Source organism: Mus caroli, chromosome 16 (assembly GCF_900094665.2).
Source record: "Mus caroli chromosome 16, CAROLI_EIJ_v1.1, whole genome shotgun sequence".
Taxonomy (NCBI): Eukaryota; Metazoa; Chordata; class Mammalia; order Rodentia; family Muridae; genus Mus; species Mus caroli.
This window is the reverse complement of record NC_034585.1, coordinates 30,269,736-30,291,046: the sequence shown is the minus strand read 5'-3', so window position 1 is coordinate 30,291,046 and position 21,311 is coordinate 30,269,736. Positions and strand designations below refer to the sequence as shown.

General features: G+C 43.9%; 2 protein-coding genes across 2 annotated transcripts in view; one reads left to right on the top strand and one right to left on the bottom strand.

Moving 5' to 3' along the window:
• The window catches only part of Snx4 (sorting nexin 4), a 48,150-nt gene extending 31,607 nt beyond the window's left edge, over window positions 1-16,543 (bottom strand). Inside the window, exons 1-4 of the mRNA XM_021184727.2 lie at window positions 16,352-16,543; window positions 4,542-4,663; window positions 2,086-2,221; window positions 832-981 (exon numbers count right to left, since the gene is read on the bottom strand). Of these exons, the coding sequence (XP_021040386.1) occupies window positions 832-981; window positions 2,086-2,221; window positions 4,542-4,663; window positions 16,352-16,492 (549 nt within the window). The 5' untranslated portion in view covers window positions 16,493-16,543. The remainder of the gene's footprint in view (window positions 1-831; window positions 982-2,085; window positions 2,222-4,541; window positions 4,664-16,351) is intronic.
• On the top strand, window positions 15,953-16,446 carry LOC115029574. The gene has a single exon (XM_029470637.1). The coding sequence runs from the start codon at window positions 15,971-15,973 to the stop codon at window positions 16,307-16,309; it is 339 nt and encodes a 112-aa protein (XP_029326497.1). The 5' UTR covers window positions 15,953-15,970; the 3' UTR covers window positions 16,310-16,446.
• Window positions 16,544-21,311: the final 4,768 nt, after the last annotated feature.

Here is a 21,311-nt window from a genome sequence, read left to right as displayed (position 1 = left end):
ATATATATATATATATATATATATATATATATAAATATAAAGAAGTGTTAAGCTTTCTCCAATTTTTCTAAAAGAAAGCCACATAGCAAAACCCAATCTTTGTAACAATAGGTTTTCTGTCTAATTTCAAAAAAAAAAAAAAAGATTAAGCTTTTATTTAGATAATTGTAACAAACATAAAGTCTTTAGCATCCTTAAGTATAAAAATTTAGCTATGATGGGGCTGGAGAGATGGCTCAGTGGATAGGAGCACATTCTCTTTTTAGCAGAAGATCCAGTGCCCACATTGTAGGTTAGCATAGCTAACTCCAGTTCCCAGGGATCCAACCCTGATTTTGACCTGCACACGTTGTACATATACACACACATACACACACACACACACACACACACACTCTAAATAAGTAATTTTTGACAAGCTTAGCTATGGAGCGGGTGACATGGCTCAGTATCTAGGTAAAGCATTTGCCATGCTAGACTGGCAGCCTAAATTCAAATCCAAGAGCCCATGTGAAGGTCACAGAGGAGGCCAACTCTACAGAACTGTCCTTTGACCCCGCCTTGTGTGCCATGACAGGTGTGCGCTTCCCCATAGCACACTCACGAGAACACATGCACACTAATGATACATAAATTAAATGAAAATCGTAGTTAATGACATAATCCAGTAACTCAAATTTCAAACTAAACCAAACACAATAACCTGCCTATCAAAAGCTGATTCGAAAGACCCTTGAGGATTAGCATTTTGTAATTTTTTTAAAAGCCTAACTCTAATGAATATTTGTTTTCTAATGAATATTTTTAAAAGACTAATTAAAAGAAAAATACCTGGGTTAAAAATGAATAGAAGATTTTGTCTCTACAAAGGACAGGATGTGAAGCCACCCTCAAGAGGAAGTTTTCTAAGCCCACGCGTCGTCTCTCCACAAAGTCTGGGTCCATGTTGTCAGCAGAGAGTTTATGCCACACGAACTCTGCCTAGGTAAGCAAAGCAACCATTAGGAACGGGCTCAGCCACAGGGACTCACTTGTAGCTCTTACCCGCCGTCTTAGCCAGGATTATCATTGCCACAATGAAACACCATGACCAAAGCAACTTGGGAGGAAAGGGTTTATTTGGCTTAAACTTCCATATTACTGGAAGTATCATCAAAGGAAGTTAAAACAGGAACTCAGACAGGACAGGAACCTGAGGCAGGCGCTGATGCAGAGGCCAAGGAGGGCACTGCTTACTGGTTTGCTCCCTATGGCTTGCTCAGCCTGCTCTCTTATAGAACCCAGGCCCACCAGCCTGGGGATGTCGCCACCCACAATGGGCTGGGCCCTCCCTTCTCAATCCACATCAGTTACTAATTAAGAAAATGCCTCATAGGCTTGCCTACAGCTCGATCTTCTAGAAGCATTTTCTCAATTGAGGTTCCCTTCACTTAGATTACACTAGCTTTTGTCAAGTTAATATGAAAATAGTCTGCACACTCTCATAAAAGAACCTTCTCTTTACAACAGGAGGAAACCATTAAAGAAAATCACAAGTGATCAAAACACAGAGAGGGAGTGAGCCTGTGGTGCCTAAGGAGGGAACATAGTCTGCTGGGAGACTGCATCTCCCCGGAGTGATAGGGAAGTTATACCTATGAACCTGACTGCCTAAACACGACGCGCACAGGGACTACACTAAGAACAGGCTAACATGGAAAAGGGAAACCTTATGGGGCCTTGACCCTATGTAAAAACTTTGGGCAACTAATAAATGCTAAAAATGAGAGAAAGAGTCTTTCCAATGGAAGAACCCAAGTGATTACCCAGTGCCAAATGGTCAGCCTTGAAATCATATACATACAAATAACATTATAGAAAGTGAGCAAACTGTATCTATATCTATATAGCAGAAATATATATGGGAGGCAGAGGCAGGCAGATTTCTGAGTTCGAGGCCAGCCTGGTTTACAGAGTGAGTTCCAGGACAGCCAGGGCTACACAGATAAACCCTGTCTCGAAAAACCAAAAACAAAAAAGAAGGAAAACAAATAAATGAGTGGCTCACTGTAGACTCCTCAGCTCCTCCCGCTGTCTATGTCTTACCCGTTTTTCTGGGAGAGGTGGCACAACAACATGTGGATAGTATACTAGAAGGTAGTTTCTCAACAACTCGAACTCACTGTACCGCCTCCACAGCGAGTCTGTGAGCACACTCTGACCATCGGCATGCTCAACTGACCTGGAAAGAAACAAACAGCGCCTCTGTTATTTAGAACACACAACACAACACCACCTCATTCAAAACCAGCCGTGACACAGTGAAGAACTTTTCATGTTTCTTGCTTAGCCCTTACAACCCAGGGAAACAGGGAGGATGAGGGTGCAGCTGACCAGACCCACCCAAGTCCACAGCTCCCGCTGGCTCCCTCCTGTTAGAGAAGACCTGCCTGACCTCTTGAGAAAGAGCTATGTTAGAGACATTCTAAAAGCCCAAGTGTGATACTGATTTCACAACATAAAAGGCATTTGTAACATTGTTACTACCACAAAGAGGGAACAACTTCATGACAAAGACTAAGATACCACAGAACCTCACTCAGTTCAGGATATGAATAAATCAGATGGCTCTAAATACCAGGAGAGTCCACAAGAGCAAACTTAGTCTGCTCTGAAAGGGCAAGAAAACTCACAACTCTGTTTTCCTTTTAAAGAGCCTGCAGGCACCTCATGCTTTATCTACATAAAAGTCTAAAGTACAGTTGGGAGAAAATAAGGGTAAAATAGTGGAAAGGTTATGTTAAGGCACTAAGGATTTCTGCTACCCTCAAGAATGTAGTATTTTGCTTGTTGTTTAAGGTGGGGTCTCACTATGTAGTTCTGGCTGGCCTGGAACTCAAGGCCACGTGCAAAGATAAAAAGAGAGTGCCACCAAGCCCAGCCACAGAGAAACATTGGAGGCACTATCAAGACTTCCTTTTTTTCCAACTATTCACTTGACAATAACTTACTTGCCCTCTAAGAAATGCACAAACAACCACAATGTGCACTTGTCCATTAGGACAAAGTGACGGAGAAGCAAATCAGTCTTGGAGCAGCCCTTTGAAAAATGTGTCAGGCTCAGCATAATAGCTGCTCATCTGTTAGTTTGTTTTGATTCTTAGAAGGGTTCTACTATGCTGGCCTAGCTGGCCTCAAACTCCTAAATTTAAGTGATCCTTCTATATGGGCAGGTAGTAAATGAGGCCTTAGGTTAGTGAGAGAAAGAAAAGATATTAATTTTCCTGCCTTAGCCTCCTGAGTAACTAGATTTACACTACTGTGTAGACCTGGATGTCCTGGAACTCACTGTGTAGACCAGGCTAGCCTCAAACTCACAGTGACTCACCTGTCTCTGCCTCCGGAGTGCTGAGATTAATGGCATATGCCACCTCGCTCAGCTACCAATGTCTCTTTTCCGAAGACTTATTTTATTATTAATTATATGTATCCTTGTGTGTATATGCCATGTGAGTGCAGGTGTTCTCAGAGGCCAAGGGATTGGATTCCTGGGAGCTGCTGTTAAGTGAACTCTAGGTCCTCTGCGAGAGCAGTGTATGCTCTTACCATTAACCTATCTATCTAGGCCCTACACTATTGGTCTTAGCAATTATTGCTTGTTTTCACCATTACTATTTTGAGACAGGGTATCTATGTATCTATCTATCTATCTCCAAAGATGGTCTTAAACTCCTGATCCTCTTGATCTTGGTGCTAGTATTACAAGTGTGCACCACTAGCCTACATGTAAGTAGTAAGTAAGTAAACAAATAAATAAATATATATAAATATACACACATATACACACACACACACACACACACACACACACATATATGGCTGGGCATGATGGCACAATGCAGATACAGGAGGTGGATCTCTGTGAGTTCCAGGCCAGGCTGGTCTATACAGCAAATTTCAGACAGCCAGGGCTACATAGAGACCCTGCCTATTTATTTAAAACAATAAATAAACGAAAAACCAACAATAAATAAACAAATATATTAAGCTTATCACTAAGCCTATTAATTACATATTACTAAAAAGACAACACAATAAGAAATATAAAATACAATTTTTTTTTTTTTTTTNAGANAGGGTTTNTCTGTGTATCCCTGGCTGTCCTGGAACTCACTCTGTAGACCAGGCTGGCCTCGAACTCAGAAATCCACCTGCCTCTGCCTCCCAAGTGCTGGGATTAAAGGCGTGCACCACCACTGCCCGGCTATAAAACACAATTTTAAATTTACAACTTTAACATGAAATATTTAATTTTATCTCAACTTACAAGCAAATGTTATCATTGGGTTTGCCTTCCAAATTAGAAGGCGTTAAGAATGGCACATGGTTTCCAAGACACTGAAGCATCCCCACATGCTCTAAAAGACAAAGCTCCAGACCTCTAACAACATCCTACCACAAGAACCAGCCTCTGACGGAGACTACAGTTCTCCAGCCTCACTCTGCCCAACTGTTTGTTAGAAAACCTTTCCATCTGACGCAAGCGCATCCTTGCAACCCACCGCGTCTCGATGAGGTAGGCAGTGTACGTTTCTTGCATGTTCACGGCGTTCCTTCCAGTTCTCTTCTCTGCTTCTGAAACACTGATTTCTATTTTCTTCAACCAAAAATTATTTCCCGTCATCTGGACAAAAAATACACACATAAATAAATAAATAAATAAATAAATAAATAAATAAATAAATGGAACAGTAAAAGCCCTTAAAGATGGTACTGATAGATGAGGTAAGAGGGGTGAATGTGATCTAGAGACAGTATAACAGAACCCCGCTATCCTGTGCAATTAATATAAGATAGTGAAATGGTATTGGAAAACCCACAGCCATACTAATAATACCTGGTACTGGTAAATGTTGGTATTCAGTCATAGGACAAACAGCTGAGGCACACATTTTACATAGCAAAGCAGATCTGACCTCAGGTTACTCCTGCAACCCTTAGTCCCTACCTGTTGAGGCATGGCTGGCAACAACATCCCTAGCCTCATTCCCTGAGTCCAGTGTACCTACCCCAAGAGCAGATTCCCCAAAACCCTGCGTTTATAGACTTTAATTTGGCCTGAATTGGCTATTTCACCATTGGAGAGTAACTTATCACCAAATATTTCAGGTTTGTGGGCTCAATAGGTACAGAGCTTGCCGTGCACGCATGAGGCCCTGAGTCTGGATCCCAGGTCCCGGGAAAGCTGCATGGAACAGCGTATATCTGTAACACTAATGTTCCTTCCACGGCGCAAAGGGAGGCAGTGACAGGAGAAGTCCCAGAAGCTCCTGGGCCAACTAGCCTGGCCTGTGCAATGGAGAACTGTGAGACCACGGTTATTCTCTAACCGCCACACACATGTACCACAAACACACACAGATATATTATTTGAGTTGTCATGGCTTACACAACTGCAGCACATTAGCTTCTTGAGAGGCATTTTAATGGGTGTCATCCATTTAATGTGTAAGCAACCAAGAATGAAGCTATACAGGAACATATAAGAAAAAGTCTTCAGATGGGCAGCAGCAAAGAGATAGATTCCTGCTTACCATGTTTGAGGCTCTAAGTTCAAGTCTCATCATTATAAAAACAAAAATCTTTAGGTTATATTATAAACTGAGGAAGTAGTAGATTATCAAGTACCAAATACCTACTAACCCATCAACACAATACATGCATAGATTCTGTCTACAAAAGTACTTGCAGAGGTTTGGAATTCAGCTCAGTGAATTGTGGAACTCTTGTCTAGCAAGCACAAGGCCCTGGGTTCCATTCTATCTGAGTTATGTTACTATTGCTGCAATGAAAACCTTGACAAAAAACATGTTGAAAGGGAGTAGGTGTATTGTATTTTGCTTACACTTCCATATCAGAGTTCATCATCCAACTGATACAGACATACACATGTATGCATAACCCTCTCTAAAAAAAAAAAAAAAAAAAAAGAGCAGACTCCTTTTGTGAATAGGTAGCAGGAGAGGATATGTTAGAAAAAAATATAAAGATACACACATAAAAAAATGCCATGCCGGGCATGGTGGTGGACGCCTTTAATCCCAGCACTTGGGAGGCAGAGGCAGGCGGATTTCTGAGTTTGAGGACAGCCTGGTCTACAAAGTGAGTTCCAGGACAGCCAGGGCTATACAGAGAAACCCTGTCTCAAAAAACAAAAAAAAAAAAAAAAAAAAAAGCCAAAATGAAATTCATTATTTTTTGCATTTGTTACCTTAAAATTAATACATAAAAAGAGATCTGAAAACAAAGAGAGTAGTTTCTTTTATTTTTACTAGAAGAACCGCAAGTCTATATTAAAAAAAAAAAAAAAAAACAAACACAAAAGAAGTGGTGGTTGACAGGCGAGTGTGTGTGTGTGTGTTTGTGTGTGTGTGTATTCTGATGTTAATTCTGCTTTCTCAAGAGTGCTGCCCCATGAGCAGTTGATCATGGATTCAGGTGATCACATGTGAACCCTCTCCCCATTTTAATTGGTCAATAAAGGCCAGAGCCTATGACTGGGCAGTGGAAGTGATAGGTGGGACAGGATGTCTTTGAGGAGGGCAGGGAGAGAAAGGAGAATGAGTATGGAAGAGAGAGGACAGAAAAAAAGGAGGGGGGGGGGAGGAGGAGGAGAAAGAGGAGGAGGAGGTCATGAGGGAGCAGAACCAAGAGGCCAGGAGAAACCACAAATAGCAAAGGGTCTTATAGCTGGGGACTAAGTTAGTATGTGTTAGATCTGCCCAATCTAGACATAAATACTAACTGGATTGAGTACTTTTTATACGGGCTTATTTGGGTTGGAAATTCCAAGGACAGTCCATAGCCATTATCTATGATTGTCTTGTGCTCTTGAGTGTTGTGATTTTTGCCAGCTGCAGATAGTTTAATTCTGGTGACTCGGCAGATTTGAGAACCCTGAGAGGGCCTGTTGTAGCTGTTGCTCCCCTTGCTGGTGTTCCCCCCCCCACACACACACACACAACCCCCAACTGCTGCTGGTTCCTCTTGCTGTTGTATTTGTTATTGCTAGTTTGCTGGACTGCTGGATATTCTGACAGCAAAGACTGGACTTGCCCCAACAACCCTAATCAGCAGGAAGTAGGCTATAGAAGTAGAAGTCTATTCCCCCCCTCCCTTTTCCCTTTCCCTTTCTAACCTACCTAGTGTTGGGGGTGTTAGAAGGGGTTAGGGTGGAATAAGGGCAGGAAGGGTGGTAGAGATAAGAACACAATAAAGTAGGCAAACCCACACCAGCACTCCAGAGAGTGAGTACAAGGGCAACACAGATTGAGCTTTTTTTCTTTTTCTTCTTTCTGTCTGGGGAGGTCTCAAGGGTGAGAGTGAACCTGGGAGGACTCAGAAGTAAGTGTGCTCAGTGTTCATGATATAAAGTTCCAATAATCAAAAGAAATATTATAGGGGGAAAAGCTACACAGGCTATGGCGATGACTCAGTAAAGTGCTTGCTATTGATGCATAGGAAACTAGGTTTGGTGTCCCAGTACTCACAAGAAAAGCCAAGCAAAGTGCTGCACTCTTAATTCTAGCACTGGGGAGGAGGAGGCAGGGGGATCTCTGTGGTTTCCAGCTCGCCAGCCTAATTCAATTTGCTAGCTCCAGGTCAGTTAGAGACACTGCCCCCCCCCCCCCCCCGCCAAAAGGTAGAAAGTGATTCAGGAAGATACCCAATATGAAAATCTGGCATCTACAGAAGTCCATATACACGTGGACACACACAAAATGCTACAGTAAAGCAAGAGTTATGTTACACAGAGAAAACTAGAGTTATGCATGACTTACTAAAAATGGCTTCAATGATGAAAAACAGTAATATAGGAAGCATGCCCAGGAAAGACGCAGAAAGTGATGTATATTTATATAAACAAGAGAAAATAAGAGCCAGAAAGAAGCCCTTCAGCCAAAAGAAAGCTCAAGAAATTACCTAAGACAAGCCAGTAACCATCAGGATGATGAAAGCCACACTGGCCGAGATACATATACTCTAAACTAAACCTTCTGACTTACCACCATCTGCTCCAGTGAAAACTCTCTCAAATTTGAAAGCACACACTGATAAAGCAAATTACCTTCTCAGCCCAAACAATAATGCATTCCTCATGATTTTAGTCTGTCATACTATCCAGTTAGAATAAACACAAAATCTTTAAAAAGCACTAAGTTCAAGAATAATGAAGCTGTTGGGCAGTGCTGGTGCACACTTTTAATCTCAGCATCAGAAGGCCGAAGTGGGTGAATGTCTAGCTAGCCTGATCTACACATCAAGTATCAGACCATCCAGAGATAATACAGCATGTTGGCAAACTGATCTCAAACAGTTTCTGGGAAAAGGCTCTTCACAGTCTGCTTACATTATGGTTTGAATCCGCAACGTGACAGTGCCCCCCTCACCCCTCACCCCCTCAGTCCCCTGCTGCTGGAATAACTCTGTAATCTGGTAAAACCTTAGGAGGCTGTATTATGGAGGAACTAGGTCACTGGGGCAGTGTCTTTGAAGTGGCTTCTCCCTGCCTGATGAAGGGGCAGCCTTCTTCACATGCTCTAGCCACTATGACACTCTGCCCCAGGCAGAATGGAGCCAAGCAGTCAGGTACACCAGGGAGCCATGACCAACCCTCAAGTTGTTTCTGTCACGTACTTACTTGGTCACAATTACACAAGTACAGGGCTGGTGAGATGGCTCAGTGGTTAAGAGCACTGACTCTTCTCCCGGAGGTCCTGAGTTCAAATCCCAGCAACCACATGGTAGCTCACAACCACCTGTAATGAGATCTGACGCCCTCTTCTGGTGTATCTGAAGACAGCCACAATTTACTTATGAATAATAATAAATAAATCTTTTTAAAAAAAGATACAAGTACAAATTATAAATGTGAGGTTTCAAAATGCAGAAAGTTTCCTGAGACCAAGTCTCACTTTGTTCTAAGCTGGCTTGAAACTCATGATGAGGCCGAGGCTGGCCTTGAACTATAGGCATAAGTCAACATACTCTAACTCAAAACAATTTTTTAAAAATAATTATTTATCTAATTTATATGAGTACACTTTAGCTGTCTTCAGACACCAGAAGAGAGGGCATCAGATCCCTTTACAGATGCTTGTGAACCACCATGTGGTTGCCGGAAATTGAACTCAAGACCTCTGGAAGAGGAGTCTTAACTGCTGAGCCATCTCTCCAGCCCTCAAAACAATTTGAAATGGTCACACATAACAACAACAACAAAAAAATGTTTCTGTTATGTTTGAGGAAAGTAAAAACTACACAGCCTCCAAATCACTGCCGAGGATAATACTAACGCTACCTCCCATTTTAGTCTGTTATGGACGGAACCCTAAACAAAAACACAAGTTACAAAGCATTAAATATGACAGAATAAAATTAAAAATAAAGTCAGTTAAGGAACACAAATACTTTGAACTTCCTGGGTGTGGTGTTTATATGAGAATGGACCTCATACACTCATTGATGGGGCCCATGCCTTTAATCCCAGCACTTGGGATGCAGAGGCCAGCCTGGTCTACAAAGTGAGTTCCAGGACAGCCAGGGCTATACAGAGAAACCCTGTCTCAAAAACCAAAAACCAAAAACCAAAAAATCCCATTACAGATGGTTGTGAGCATCTGTTATATCCAGCAACTATATGGTTGCTAGAAATTGAATTCTGGAAGAGCAGTCAGTGCTCTTAACTGCTGAGTCCTCTCTCCAGCCCCTAAGGCAACACTCAAAAAGAACAACATTTAATTGGGGCAGTCTCAGAGTCCATCATCATCATGGTGAGGAACATCACAGCATCCAGTGCTGGAGAAGGAGTTGAGAGTTTTACATCTTCATCCAAAGGGAGCAGGGGATGCAGAGGGAGACTGTGTGTCACAATGGATGAGCATGTATGATTTCAAAGCCCACCCCCACAATAACAAACTTTCTCCAACAAGGCCACACCTCCTGATAGTGCTGTTCTTCATGGGCCAAGCAATTCACACACACGGGTCTACAGGAGCCATACCTACTCAAACTACCACACATATGAAAATGCCTCACGACATGCCCACAGGCCACACATATGAAAATGCCTCACGACATGCCCNAAAATGCCTCACGACATGCCCACAGGCCACACATATGAAAATGCCTCACGACATGCCCTCAGGCCACACATATGAAAATGCCTCACGACATGCCCGCAGGCCACACATATGAAAATGCCTCACGACATGCCCGCAGGCCACACATATGAAAATGCCTCACGACATGCCCACAGGCCAACCTAACTGGGGCAATTCTTCAACTGAGACTCCCTCTTCCAAAGTGATTCTAGTTTGTAAGGTTGACAAAACTAACCAGCACACCAGCCTTCCCTGTGACTTCCTGACTTCCAAGACTGGACTATGGATGATGGGGTCAGGAATTCAGAATCAAGCATATACGTCCCAGCTTTCTAGCAACTTTTGTTGTTGCTCTTCTATGTTTTGTTTTGAAACAAGGTCTGTCTCTCTATATAACCCTGGCTGTCCTAGACTATGTAAACCTTGGCCTTGAACTCAACAGAAATATGCCTCTGCCTCCCGGTGCTGGAATTAAAGGTGTTGTGTGACCATCATCAGCTCCAATTTTGCAGCAAGTCTTTGCCTTCCTAAAGAAAAGCGATGTCTACCTGATCTTTGAGTACTGTCAACTGAGGTCAATGTCCCAGTCTCATGTATACACGTATGCCATGTATTGTATATAGTATATATGTATGTACACATACACATGTCAATATATACAAAATGTATTGTTGACTGTGTGTTTGCACAAAGGTAAAATGTATCATTGGTGTGCTGTTTAAAAATAAAGAGTTACGGACTAAGCATGATGGTTAAAATGATGGAAGAGACCGTGGTGGGCGAACGATGAAGTTCAAGGCTAGCCTGGACTACACTGTACAATCTCAAAAACAAACGCATACAAAGAATTGTGTTACCTGGCACTTAGCAAGAGCTCACTATTATTTATTACCCAATAACTGTAGGTCTAAGTTTTTCTGATAAAAACTAATGCATGTTTATCCCATAAATATTTGAAAGTATGAAAAAATTAATAGCTTACCACATCCCAAAGCTAATCACTGTGCTTTTATTAATCAGTACGTATCCTTATAATCTCCTTTCTAAGAGAGATACCTTTGTGACTAAAGTGAGTTCCTTGGGGCTACGACTACACTGATCAGAAGTGATTGTATTAATTATCCTTTGCACTACAGTTAGCAAACCCCTAAGAGAATCAACTTACAGAAAGATTGACTGGAAGTTCTAGCTTATCAAAACTCACTGCACTGGCTTTGGTCCCAAAGCAAGGCAGTCCACTGTAGAGGGGGAGCTGTAGTCCAATACTACCATTTACCTCAGGGCTAGGAAGGGAAAGAGACTGAGAGAGCCTCTCATTGAGGTCCCAAAATCATCTCAAGGACTCACACACACACACTACTTCCCACCTCTAACTGAAATCTGCACAACACTCTAAAAGCACCTTAGACAAAGCCTGCAACAACTGGACTTCTGAAGTTCTTACCCAAACCACTGCAGTGCTTCTGGGCATTTTAAAAGATGGTATGGTATGTTTGGGTATAATGAATAGTGGAAGTATAGTTAACTAGCTTAGTTCAATTTGTTACTACAAGCTAGTAGCATTCTACTTTACAGGATGGAAGGAAGGCACACAAACAATGCAAGCTTACTGCTCAGTTTGAGATCCTGGGAAGTACAAAGGATCAAGGTGCTGGGAGACTTGGCATCTAGGGAGACCTTGCTTCTAACCAGGAACTGTTGGGAGACATTCAAAGTCCAAGCTATAGGATGTACCTATAAAATTTCTCTTCCTTTTTACATTATCCTCATCTGCAGACCCAGTTAGATCTGCTGTTCAGGGAGGGAAGGCGCTAATTATGTATTAGGATGCTTAAGTACCAGCTGAGCAAACTCTCGTGGTTCTGTCAACACTGCCAAGCCTAGGGCACATTCCCTTTTAAACTGCCACTTATGAGTTCCTCGGCAATGACGCTCAGTGAACATCAGCCCCTGCACCAGTCTCTTAACTCCCGAAAGCTTTCAATTGGAAAAGGAGTGTCTAAGCTCCATTCTCTCCGGTTCCTTCCTTTCTGCTAGGCTTCCTTACCTTCTATTTACTACTTTTCTTAGAGATTGGGTTTCTTTGTTTCTTCCCTTTTCTAAAATATTGTTTTTAGTTTTTTGTTTTGTTTTATAAGATAGGGTCTCTATATGTAGTTCTGGCTCTCTTGGAACCAGGCTGACCTCATACTCGGAGATGCACCTGCCTCTGCCTCCGAAAGTGTTGAGATTAACCATGTGTCACCAGGCTCCCAGCCTCTAAATCATTTTAAATAAAATTGACTACAGCTTTGTTTTGTTTAAATGAATGTGCTCTTCTGTACAGGGTAAGAATACAAAAGGAAATAAGAGATTTCTAATTAGCCAATGTTAGTATTTTGTCTAAACTCTACCCCACAGTTACCTGGCAACAGCCAGGTAGGCCTGGCCCACTATAAAAGGGGCTGCTTGCCCCCCTCCTCTCTCTCTTGCAGTCTTCTCTCTCTCTCTCTCTCTCTCTCTTGCTCCCTCTCTCTCCCCCATTCCCTTCCCCCCTCTTTCTACATGGTCGGTCTCTATTTCTCTACTCTCTCCCTCTCTCTGCTTTTCTCTGCCTCTACTACCCTCTTAACTCCCCTCCCCATGCCCTGAATAAACTCTATTCTATACTATACCGTCATATGGCTGGTCCTTCAAGGGGAAGGGATGCCTTGGCATGGGTCCGCCAAGGCCCTCCCCCCATACCTCACCTCCCCCACAGAACATATTCTTCTACTTCTTTATCTTTTTATAAACACATCGGCCGATGGCAAAGGACTAGAGAATCACAGAAGGAAAAACAAAAGGAGGACATGCACACACAAACACGTGCACATGTACATACATGAACACATACACACAAATTAACATAAAGGTCTAGATCTATACTGTAAGTTCATATTAATTCAACATGTATGCTCACAAAATAATAAAATTTTATCATCATGAGCAAAATCAAAGTCCTTCTGATGCCTGGAACTGACACAAGGGTTGTGTGCAGTTCTATAGAAAGAGTTTGCCCAGCATGTGGCAAACTTAACATTCCATCCCAGAACTAAAACACGGCTGGGCATGGGGTCATAACCACAGGTTTGGAGGACATTTTAAATAAACCCTGACAATCTTCAGTATTCACGGACACATCTGGCACTACTGATGAGAGGGAGTGTATACTGAATAAACCACCGTGGAAACAACCCGGCACTGATGGCTACAGCTCCACACACTACTACCACCTGTGACCCTGAGATCCCACTGCTAAATGTAGACTAGAATCTCAGACATTTCGAAATAAGAGATCTTTAGGAGGAACTTCATGTATAATAACTCTCTAAAACAGCAAAAATTTCATTATCCACCTCTCCATGAAGACAAGAGATAAATAAACCATGGAGCACAGAGACCAAACTGTAAAGCCATAAATCAGTTAGCTAACACACTTTTGAGATGATAAATCCCAAAAGAAAGAAGACATATGAAAAATATTTCATTTATGAGACTTCAAAATTGAGTAAAGGCAAAGAATGCATTATTTAGAGATACAGTCACGAAGTAAGAGGAAGTATGGGAGCTCACATCTGTAATCCCATCACTAAGAATCAGAAGGGCCAGGCATGGTGGCTCACGCCTTTAATCCCAGCACATGGGAGGCAGAGGCAGGTGGATTTCTGAGTTCGAGGCCAGCCTGGTCTACAAAGTGAGTTCCAGGAGGCAGAGGCAGGTGGATTTCTGAGTTCGAGGCCAGCCTGGTCTACAAAGTGAGTTCCAGGACAGCCAAGGCTACACAGAAACACCCTGACTCGAAAAACAAACAAACAAACAAACAAACAAACAAACAAACAAACAGAATCAAGAGAAGGATTCCCAAAACTTCCAGGCTAACCCAGGTAAAGGTGAGAACCTACCTAAACAGAGCAAAAATACTACAAAATGGTGGTTCTTGCCTGTAATCCAAGAAGATCAGGAGTTCCAGAATGCCCTGGGCTTCATGAAATCTTGTCAAAACAAAAACATATAGAATAGTCTAAGTCTAGGCTGGACAGACAGCTCAGTGATTAAGAACATTCTGTGGCTAGGTGTTGGTGGCACAAGCCTTTAATTTCAGCACTCAAGAGGCAGAGGCAGGTGGATCTCTGTGTTTGAGGCCTGCTGTGTCTATAGAGTGAGTTCTAAGACAGCCTTACATGGCCTTGCAGAAGACGCAGATTCTGTTCACAGCATCCACCTGGTGGCTCCCAATCATGCTTACTGCCACTTCCAGAGGATCTAATGCCCTCTTATGACCCTCACAGGCTCACAAATGACTCATGTGCACACACACACACACACACACACACACACACATGCACGCAGGCAAAATACTCATACATACAAAATAAAATAAATCTTCAGAGTACATACTGCTCTTGTGAAGGACCCAAGCCCAGTTTTCAGGACCCATGTCAGGCAGTTCCTGTAACTACAGCTCCAGACAGTCACACCCATAGTCAGAGAGTGATACACCCATACAGACACATACAAAACAAAAAAGAAACTCATGTCAAAACTATGTACTAGGGGAGAGATGGCTCAGCAAGTAAGAGCACTGACTCTTCTCCCAGAGGTCCTGAGTTCAAATCCCAGCAACCACATGGTGGCTCACAACTACCCATAATGAGATCTGATGCTCTCTTCTGATGCATCTGAAGACAGCAACAGTGTACTTATGTATAATAATAAATAATTCTTAAAAAAAAAAACCTATGTATTAGCCAGGCATGCCTTTAATATCAAGGAGGCAGATCTCTGCATTCCAGGCCGACAATGTCTGGGGCTGGTAGGAAGGGCTACATATTATACGATGACAATTATATGACATGCCTGAAAAGGGAAAACAACAGGAATGAAGAAAAGAAAAATGAAAGAACAATAGGAGAGGGGCAGGGAAGAACAGGCAGCGCAGAGGATTTTTAGGACACTTAAGAGTTCATGTGACAGTGTGTAAACTATGGACTTTGGGTGACAACCTGGCCTCACCGCATATAACATAAACCAGTCTGGTAAGAAGCGTGGATAAGGCACAAGTCTGAATATGAGAACTGAGTATCCGGGAAAATCTCCCCATTTCCCTTTCAATTCTACAGCGACCTCAAAACTGTTCTTAAATATTAAAGTCTTAGCCGGATGTGGTGGTGCATGCCTTTAATCCCAGCACTCGGGAGGCAGATTTCTGAGTTCGAGGCCAGCCTGGTCTACAGAGTGAGTTCCAGGACAGCCAGGGCTACACAGAGAAACCCTGTCTCGAAAAAAACAAAACAAACAAACAAACAAAAAATTAAAGTCTTTAACTTATAAGTACACATAAATGGTTTAAGTAGTCAAAACCTCCAGCTGCTGAGAAGTTCCTGGTTAGCTCTCTCGAAACTTAGTCCTCTCTAGAGACGCATTAATCATAAAAATGTACTGGTTACCTTAGCATGAATACCTACTGAGGGTGAGGGGGCGGGGAGAGGATGCAACAGGAACAGCAACAGCAAAATGACTGGATCGGGGCTGAGCAACTGAGGGTCAGGGAGTTCAAATACAGGGCGCTAATGAGTTTCCTAAACATTTGTTCATCAGAGTCTACAAATCCGTCACGACCCTTTGGATGGATGCACTCACAGATTGACAACTCACAGAGTGACAGATTGACACTCCCTTAACTCAAAAGGTGAGAAACACCGGTTATCATCGAGGGGCGGGGATTGCAGGAGACGGATCCGTCTGTAGGGGGAAACATGGCACTTATCCCAAATAACGACATTACAGCTAAATGGAGAGTTCAACAAATGTTTCTTCCTCTGTCCCTTCTCTTTAACGTGACGCTGATGTCTAGTTCCCGACGTGTCCAGAGGCCAAGCCCCCCTTACTGCGCACACTCGCCTCTCACCAAGGATGTAGCCGCCTCCCAGCGACCCCTTCGGCCCGCCGGAAACAGCAGCGAGCCTCTTCAGGGCCAGACCCCGGGGGACGCGCCCACTGACACCGCGGGCCACGCCACCACGGACACGCGTGACAGCGCCCACGCAGCCCTCCGGCACGCCATTTCCACTCGGCCTCGGGTCATCCTCTGGTCTCGGGACCGCACCCACCAGACCCAGCCAGGGCAGCCCGGCCCGGCCCGCTAGGCCCGGCCCCAGACCGGAAGCCTCCGCCGCCCCTCTCCTCACCGTGTCGACCCCTGAGCCGTCTTCCCGGGTGCCCTCGTTCTCCTCACCGACCACGGCCTCCAGCACAGCGCCAGGGCCACCCAGCGGCTCCAGGGGTCCAGGCTGCAAGAGCTTCTCGGGGTCCGGAGGTGCCTGCTCCATAGCTGTAGTTTGGCACCGCGAGTCCAGTGCGCCTGCGCGGGGCCTTGACTCCAGCCGCCCCGCCCTCTGCTTGTGGTAGCTCCGCCCTGCGCTCTTGGTAGTCCCGCCCCTGCCCACAGAAACTCCTCCTAGGCAGCGGAGACCCCAGAACGCTGGACCACTAGCCAAGACCTGCTACCGAGGGAGGTAGAGGGGAAAGCTAGGGCGTCTACAGAGGGTCGGCTACAAAACTGGTAATCTGGGAGAGCCGGTGAAGGCATAAAGAAACTAAAGTCAAGTGAACTCAAGAAGTGCAGAAGCCACTCAGATTGGCGATCCCCTCAAGTAATTGTGTCATTCAAAAGAAAGGGAGGGTTGTCTTGTGACCATCGCCCTTACCTTGCATTCACCATTCCGTTTCCCCTCGCAAAGACCAGAGCAGCATCAATTATTAACTTTTAGAGAGTTGAGTAACACACTCAGCAAAAGATAACGCTTAAGGATTTGAGAGTAAGATGGCTGAAGCAGGCTGGAGAGCGCCGTTGTAAGTGTTTAAACTTTAGACGCTAAATCATTGGCGACCCGGTAATTTTCTACAAGTCTCTTGTAATTTCCTGAACCTACCCCTTGGCAAGATTCCCTGTGGTGACCTGAAGAGGAATGCTCACTGACTGTAGCCTAAATATGGGACCTTTGGATTGGTATTTTTGTACAAAACCCGGTCTCGGACCAAAACTGATCTTTCTTGCCAAACATCCTTTTCTGAGTTGTGAAGCACAATTTCTTCCTCCTGGAGTTTTCTCCCTGGGTTGGTGGCAAAGTTCCATTCATGCTCAAAGCACTTTCTCTTGTTATTTTACAATAATTTGTTCTAAATCCAGCTTCCTCCAACTAGACTTTGGACTTCTTTAATGCAGGGACCCCTCTCCTATCCTTTCCCTGTTCCTTCCTTACAGAGCCTGGACTATTTTTGTATTTAGGTATTTTATTGTTCGCCAGGGATTAGTTAAGTCTGGCAAACTCCCAGAAAACATGTTTTTAAATCAGAAGACTTTTTTGTTTGGTTGGTTTTTTGCCTCCCAGCACTTGGGAGGCAGAGGCAGGCGAATTTCTGAGTTCTAGGCTAGCCTGGTCTACAGAGTGAGTTCCAGGCCAGGGCTATCTAGAGAAACCCTGTCTTGAAAAACAAAAAAAAAAAAAAAAAAAAAAATTAAAAAGTAAATAAACAAATAAATAAATAAAAGCTAGTCTGGTGGTGGTGGCAGTGCATGATTTTAATTCCAGAACTTGGGAAGCCGAGACAGGAGGATCTCTGAGTAGAGGCTAGCTATATAGTGAGATCCAGGACAGCCTGGGCTACATAGAGACACCCTGTCACTAAATAAATAAACACTTAAATATAATAATAATAATAATAATAAACTAAAACGAATCAGACCTCTATCCTCCACTACTGAGTGCTGGAAAAACAGGTTGAGTGCCAGAAAAACAGGTTGAGTGCCACTACCACACTGGGTAGAACCTCTCTGCCTAGAAGTCTATTCCGGAAAAGCCCTGCCTTATTCAGAGAAAGGCTTCCTGTAGGGAAGGAACGCTTCGTCTGGAGGAGGTGATTCTGGCTGTAAGCAATGGCTTCACAAGCCCCAGAGTGGGTTTGGATTTTCCCCCACTGGAAACCAGGATCCAAAAGAGGTTCATAGACTCGGCCTCTGCTCTGACTCCCTGTGCAGAGCAGGGTTCAGGGAGGGAAAGGAGGCAAGGACGGTGCTGCATGTTTTTATAACCCACCCCATGTACGAGTGCACAAATAGGAAATGGATGGGAAAAGAGGCTAGGGGAGCTTTGGGCCCGCCATACTGGTGCTGTTTCAGAGTGGGGCCACATGAGTGACCCCACTTGGAAGCTTTCACTTGTTACTTCTATGGGAGGGTCCCCTGCAGGCTTTACAGCAGGCAGGAAAAGACCATCAGGGTGAGATAAGAATGAAACTTGGAACAATGTTAAACCTGAGAATCTCAGAAAAAGACCAGTACCATGATTTCTGAGCCACATTTGAAGCAAGCTTTAATTAAATACTGGCAAGGATGACGGATACTGGCGAGGTCCATTCAGGGATTCTGCAGAGGCTTGTAAAGGGAAACACATGAGGCTCCCATATTTCCCGTCACAGCCAATCAGAGGCAAGTGTGCCTCCCTACATCTTTCATGCCTGAGTACCTCCTGACTACACGTGATCAAGCACATCTAGTGTGATCAAATAAACTTGTTTAGGGGAGCAAAAACATGTGGCTCGTTGCCACCCATATACAGTAGGCTCCAGCGTCTAGGGAAGTGTCTATCCTTGGGGAGGGGCTCATAGGTGAGACATTTTTGTTCATGGCTCTTTCAGGCACAGTAATTAAACCTTAAAACGTAACTGGCTTTCACATTAGTCTGATTTTGGTAACCAGTGCTGGGCCAAGACAAGTTGGAGTCTGACCTACATCTATTGGGATCAAACAAATGAGACCTATCCTACGTGCTGCCATTTTGTTTTCAGACTCCGTTTGATCATAAGGTGAAATTAAGTTCAAGTTCCCAGACTCTAGGGCTCTTTCCAGATGGTTTCTCTCTTGCAGCTCTTATATCTTACCCCACTGCCTCCTAGTCATGGCGATTCTCTCCTCTCTCCCTTCTCTTCCTCAGTCCCTTGCCTGTGCAATCTAAAAGTCCCACCTCTGTCTCCCTGCCCAGCCCCCGGCTGTATTCTTTATTATCAATCAAAGCCAGCTGAGGGCAGGGACACTGAGAGTCTGGAAACACGACTTTTGGGAACCAAATTAAGACAAAGCAATAGAACCAACTCCCAACATCTGTGTGCACAAGGCCTTTTTGACTTCTGCACCTTCTGTGCTGGGAATCTTTTTCCAGGAGAAAATGGATTCAAGTACTGCTGGACAGCTTTTCTTGTTCTTTCTTTGTACAGCGCTGGGGGTTGAACCCAGGGTCTATGGGTCTATTTGTGGCAAGTGGTCTATCACAGTGCTATAGCTCCTGGGCTAAGTTTTTCCTGGGCTGTTACAGTTCTGTGGTAGAGAGCTTGCCTTGATTGTGCAAGGGCCTGGGCTCTATTCCCAGTATTGAAAAAAGAAAAATCCTTCAAATACCTTTTCTCAATGAGGAAAGTCACCTAGTCGTGGGAGGGAGGAGAGCTGTGTCTGTCTCCCTGGGTCTCTCTCACTTGGTCTTCTTTTTGCTTTTTGTTTTTTGAGACAAGGTTTCTTTGTGTAGCCCTGGCTGTCCTGGAACTCACTNTGTAGACCAGGCTGGCCTCGAACTCAGAAATCCGCCTGCCTCTGCCTCCCGAGTGCTGGGATTAAAGGCATGCGCTACCACGCCCGGCTCATTTGGTCTTCTTGGTGTTGATTGGTTTGTATCTTGAACCATGGAGCAGAGGATGACTTAGAACTCCTTTCTGATCTTCCTGCTTCCACCTCACAAGTGCTGGCATTACATATGTGTCCCCCGTGCCTGGCTAACTTCAATTCCCTTCTCTTTTAAGTTTTAATTAGGCTTTCAGAAAAAAATAAACGTGGGACAGAGGTCCAATATATAGGGTACAATCAGAAGCAGACCATCCTTTGGTTTCTAATCTGCAGTCTCTTGCCTTCTAATCTTTGAGCCAATTATGAAACGATTTTCCTAGAAATAAAATTATTTGGTCTTAGAAATACACCCCGCTAGTCAGCTAATAGCTTTACAGTCTGGTTATTGGGACTTTGTAGTTCAAAGGAAGCTATTTAAACACCAAGTTCAGAGGGAGGGGCTCTAGGCAGAATAAATATGGCACATTTAGCTAAACAGAGATATTTACTCTCATGAGTATTATAGCTATTTTTGCCAATGAATTTAAATAAAGTTTTAGAAAGCTAGAAAATCTGTATGGGCCAGACTTTATAGCCAGAAGCTTGTCCTGAGTCCCAGAAAGGAGTTCCAGGCAGAGATTTGCAACTTTCTGCTTGCATGCTTAGCCTTTTGTAATGACATTTCATAGATACAATCACCATTAATTAACATGAATGGAAGTCATCAGTAGCTCGGCTTGAAACCAGCCAAGAGGGACAAGCACTAGACTCAGAACATTACTTAACCAGGATCCCACCTAACACAGAAAACAAAACTGTACATTCTGTATGATTTCATCACACTAAGTTCACAGAAAACAATCTGTGATTGATTGCAGAGTGGTTGCCTTCAGGGTAATGGGAAGCTCTGGGAAAGCTAGGCATGGCGGCAAATGCCAGTAATCCCAGCACTTGGAGATCACAGTGCTATATATATATATATATATAGAAGATGGGAAGTCCAGGGCCAACATGGGCACTCGAGATCCTATCTCTGAGTCTGTGTCTGTCTCTCATACACACAACAACAACAACAACAACAAAAGTCAACAGCCAGGTGGCAGGAGTGGCACACACTCGTATTCCTACCACCACTCAGGAGGCAGAGGCAGACAGATCTCTATGAGTGGGAGCCCAGTCTGGACTACAGAGCAAGTTCCAACAAAGCCAGGGATTTGTTATACAGACAAACCCTGTCTATAAAAACAAACAAACAAACAAACAAGCCAACAAAAGATTGGCTAAGGAGAGTAAAACTACTCGGTCGTCTATGTAGAAAACTGGAATCTTCAGAAAATCTCCATGAAGTGTTTAATAGGCTGTAAGACGTCAGCACAAGATAAAATTAAATTGTGCAGGGCGTGGTGGCACACACCTTTAATCCCAGCACTCGGGAGGCAGAGGCAGGCGGATTTCTGAGTTCGAGGCCAGCCTGGTCTACAAAGTGAGTTCCAGGA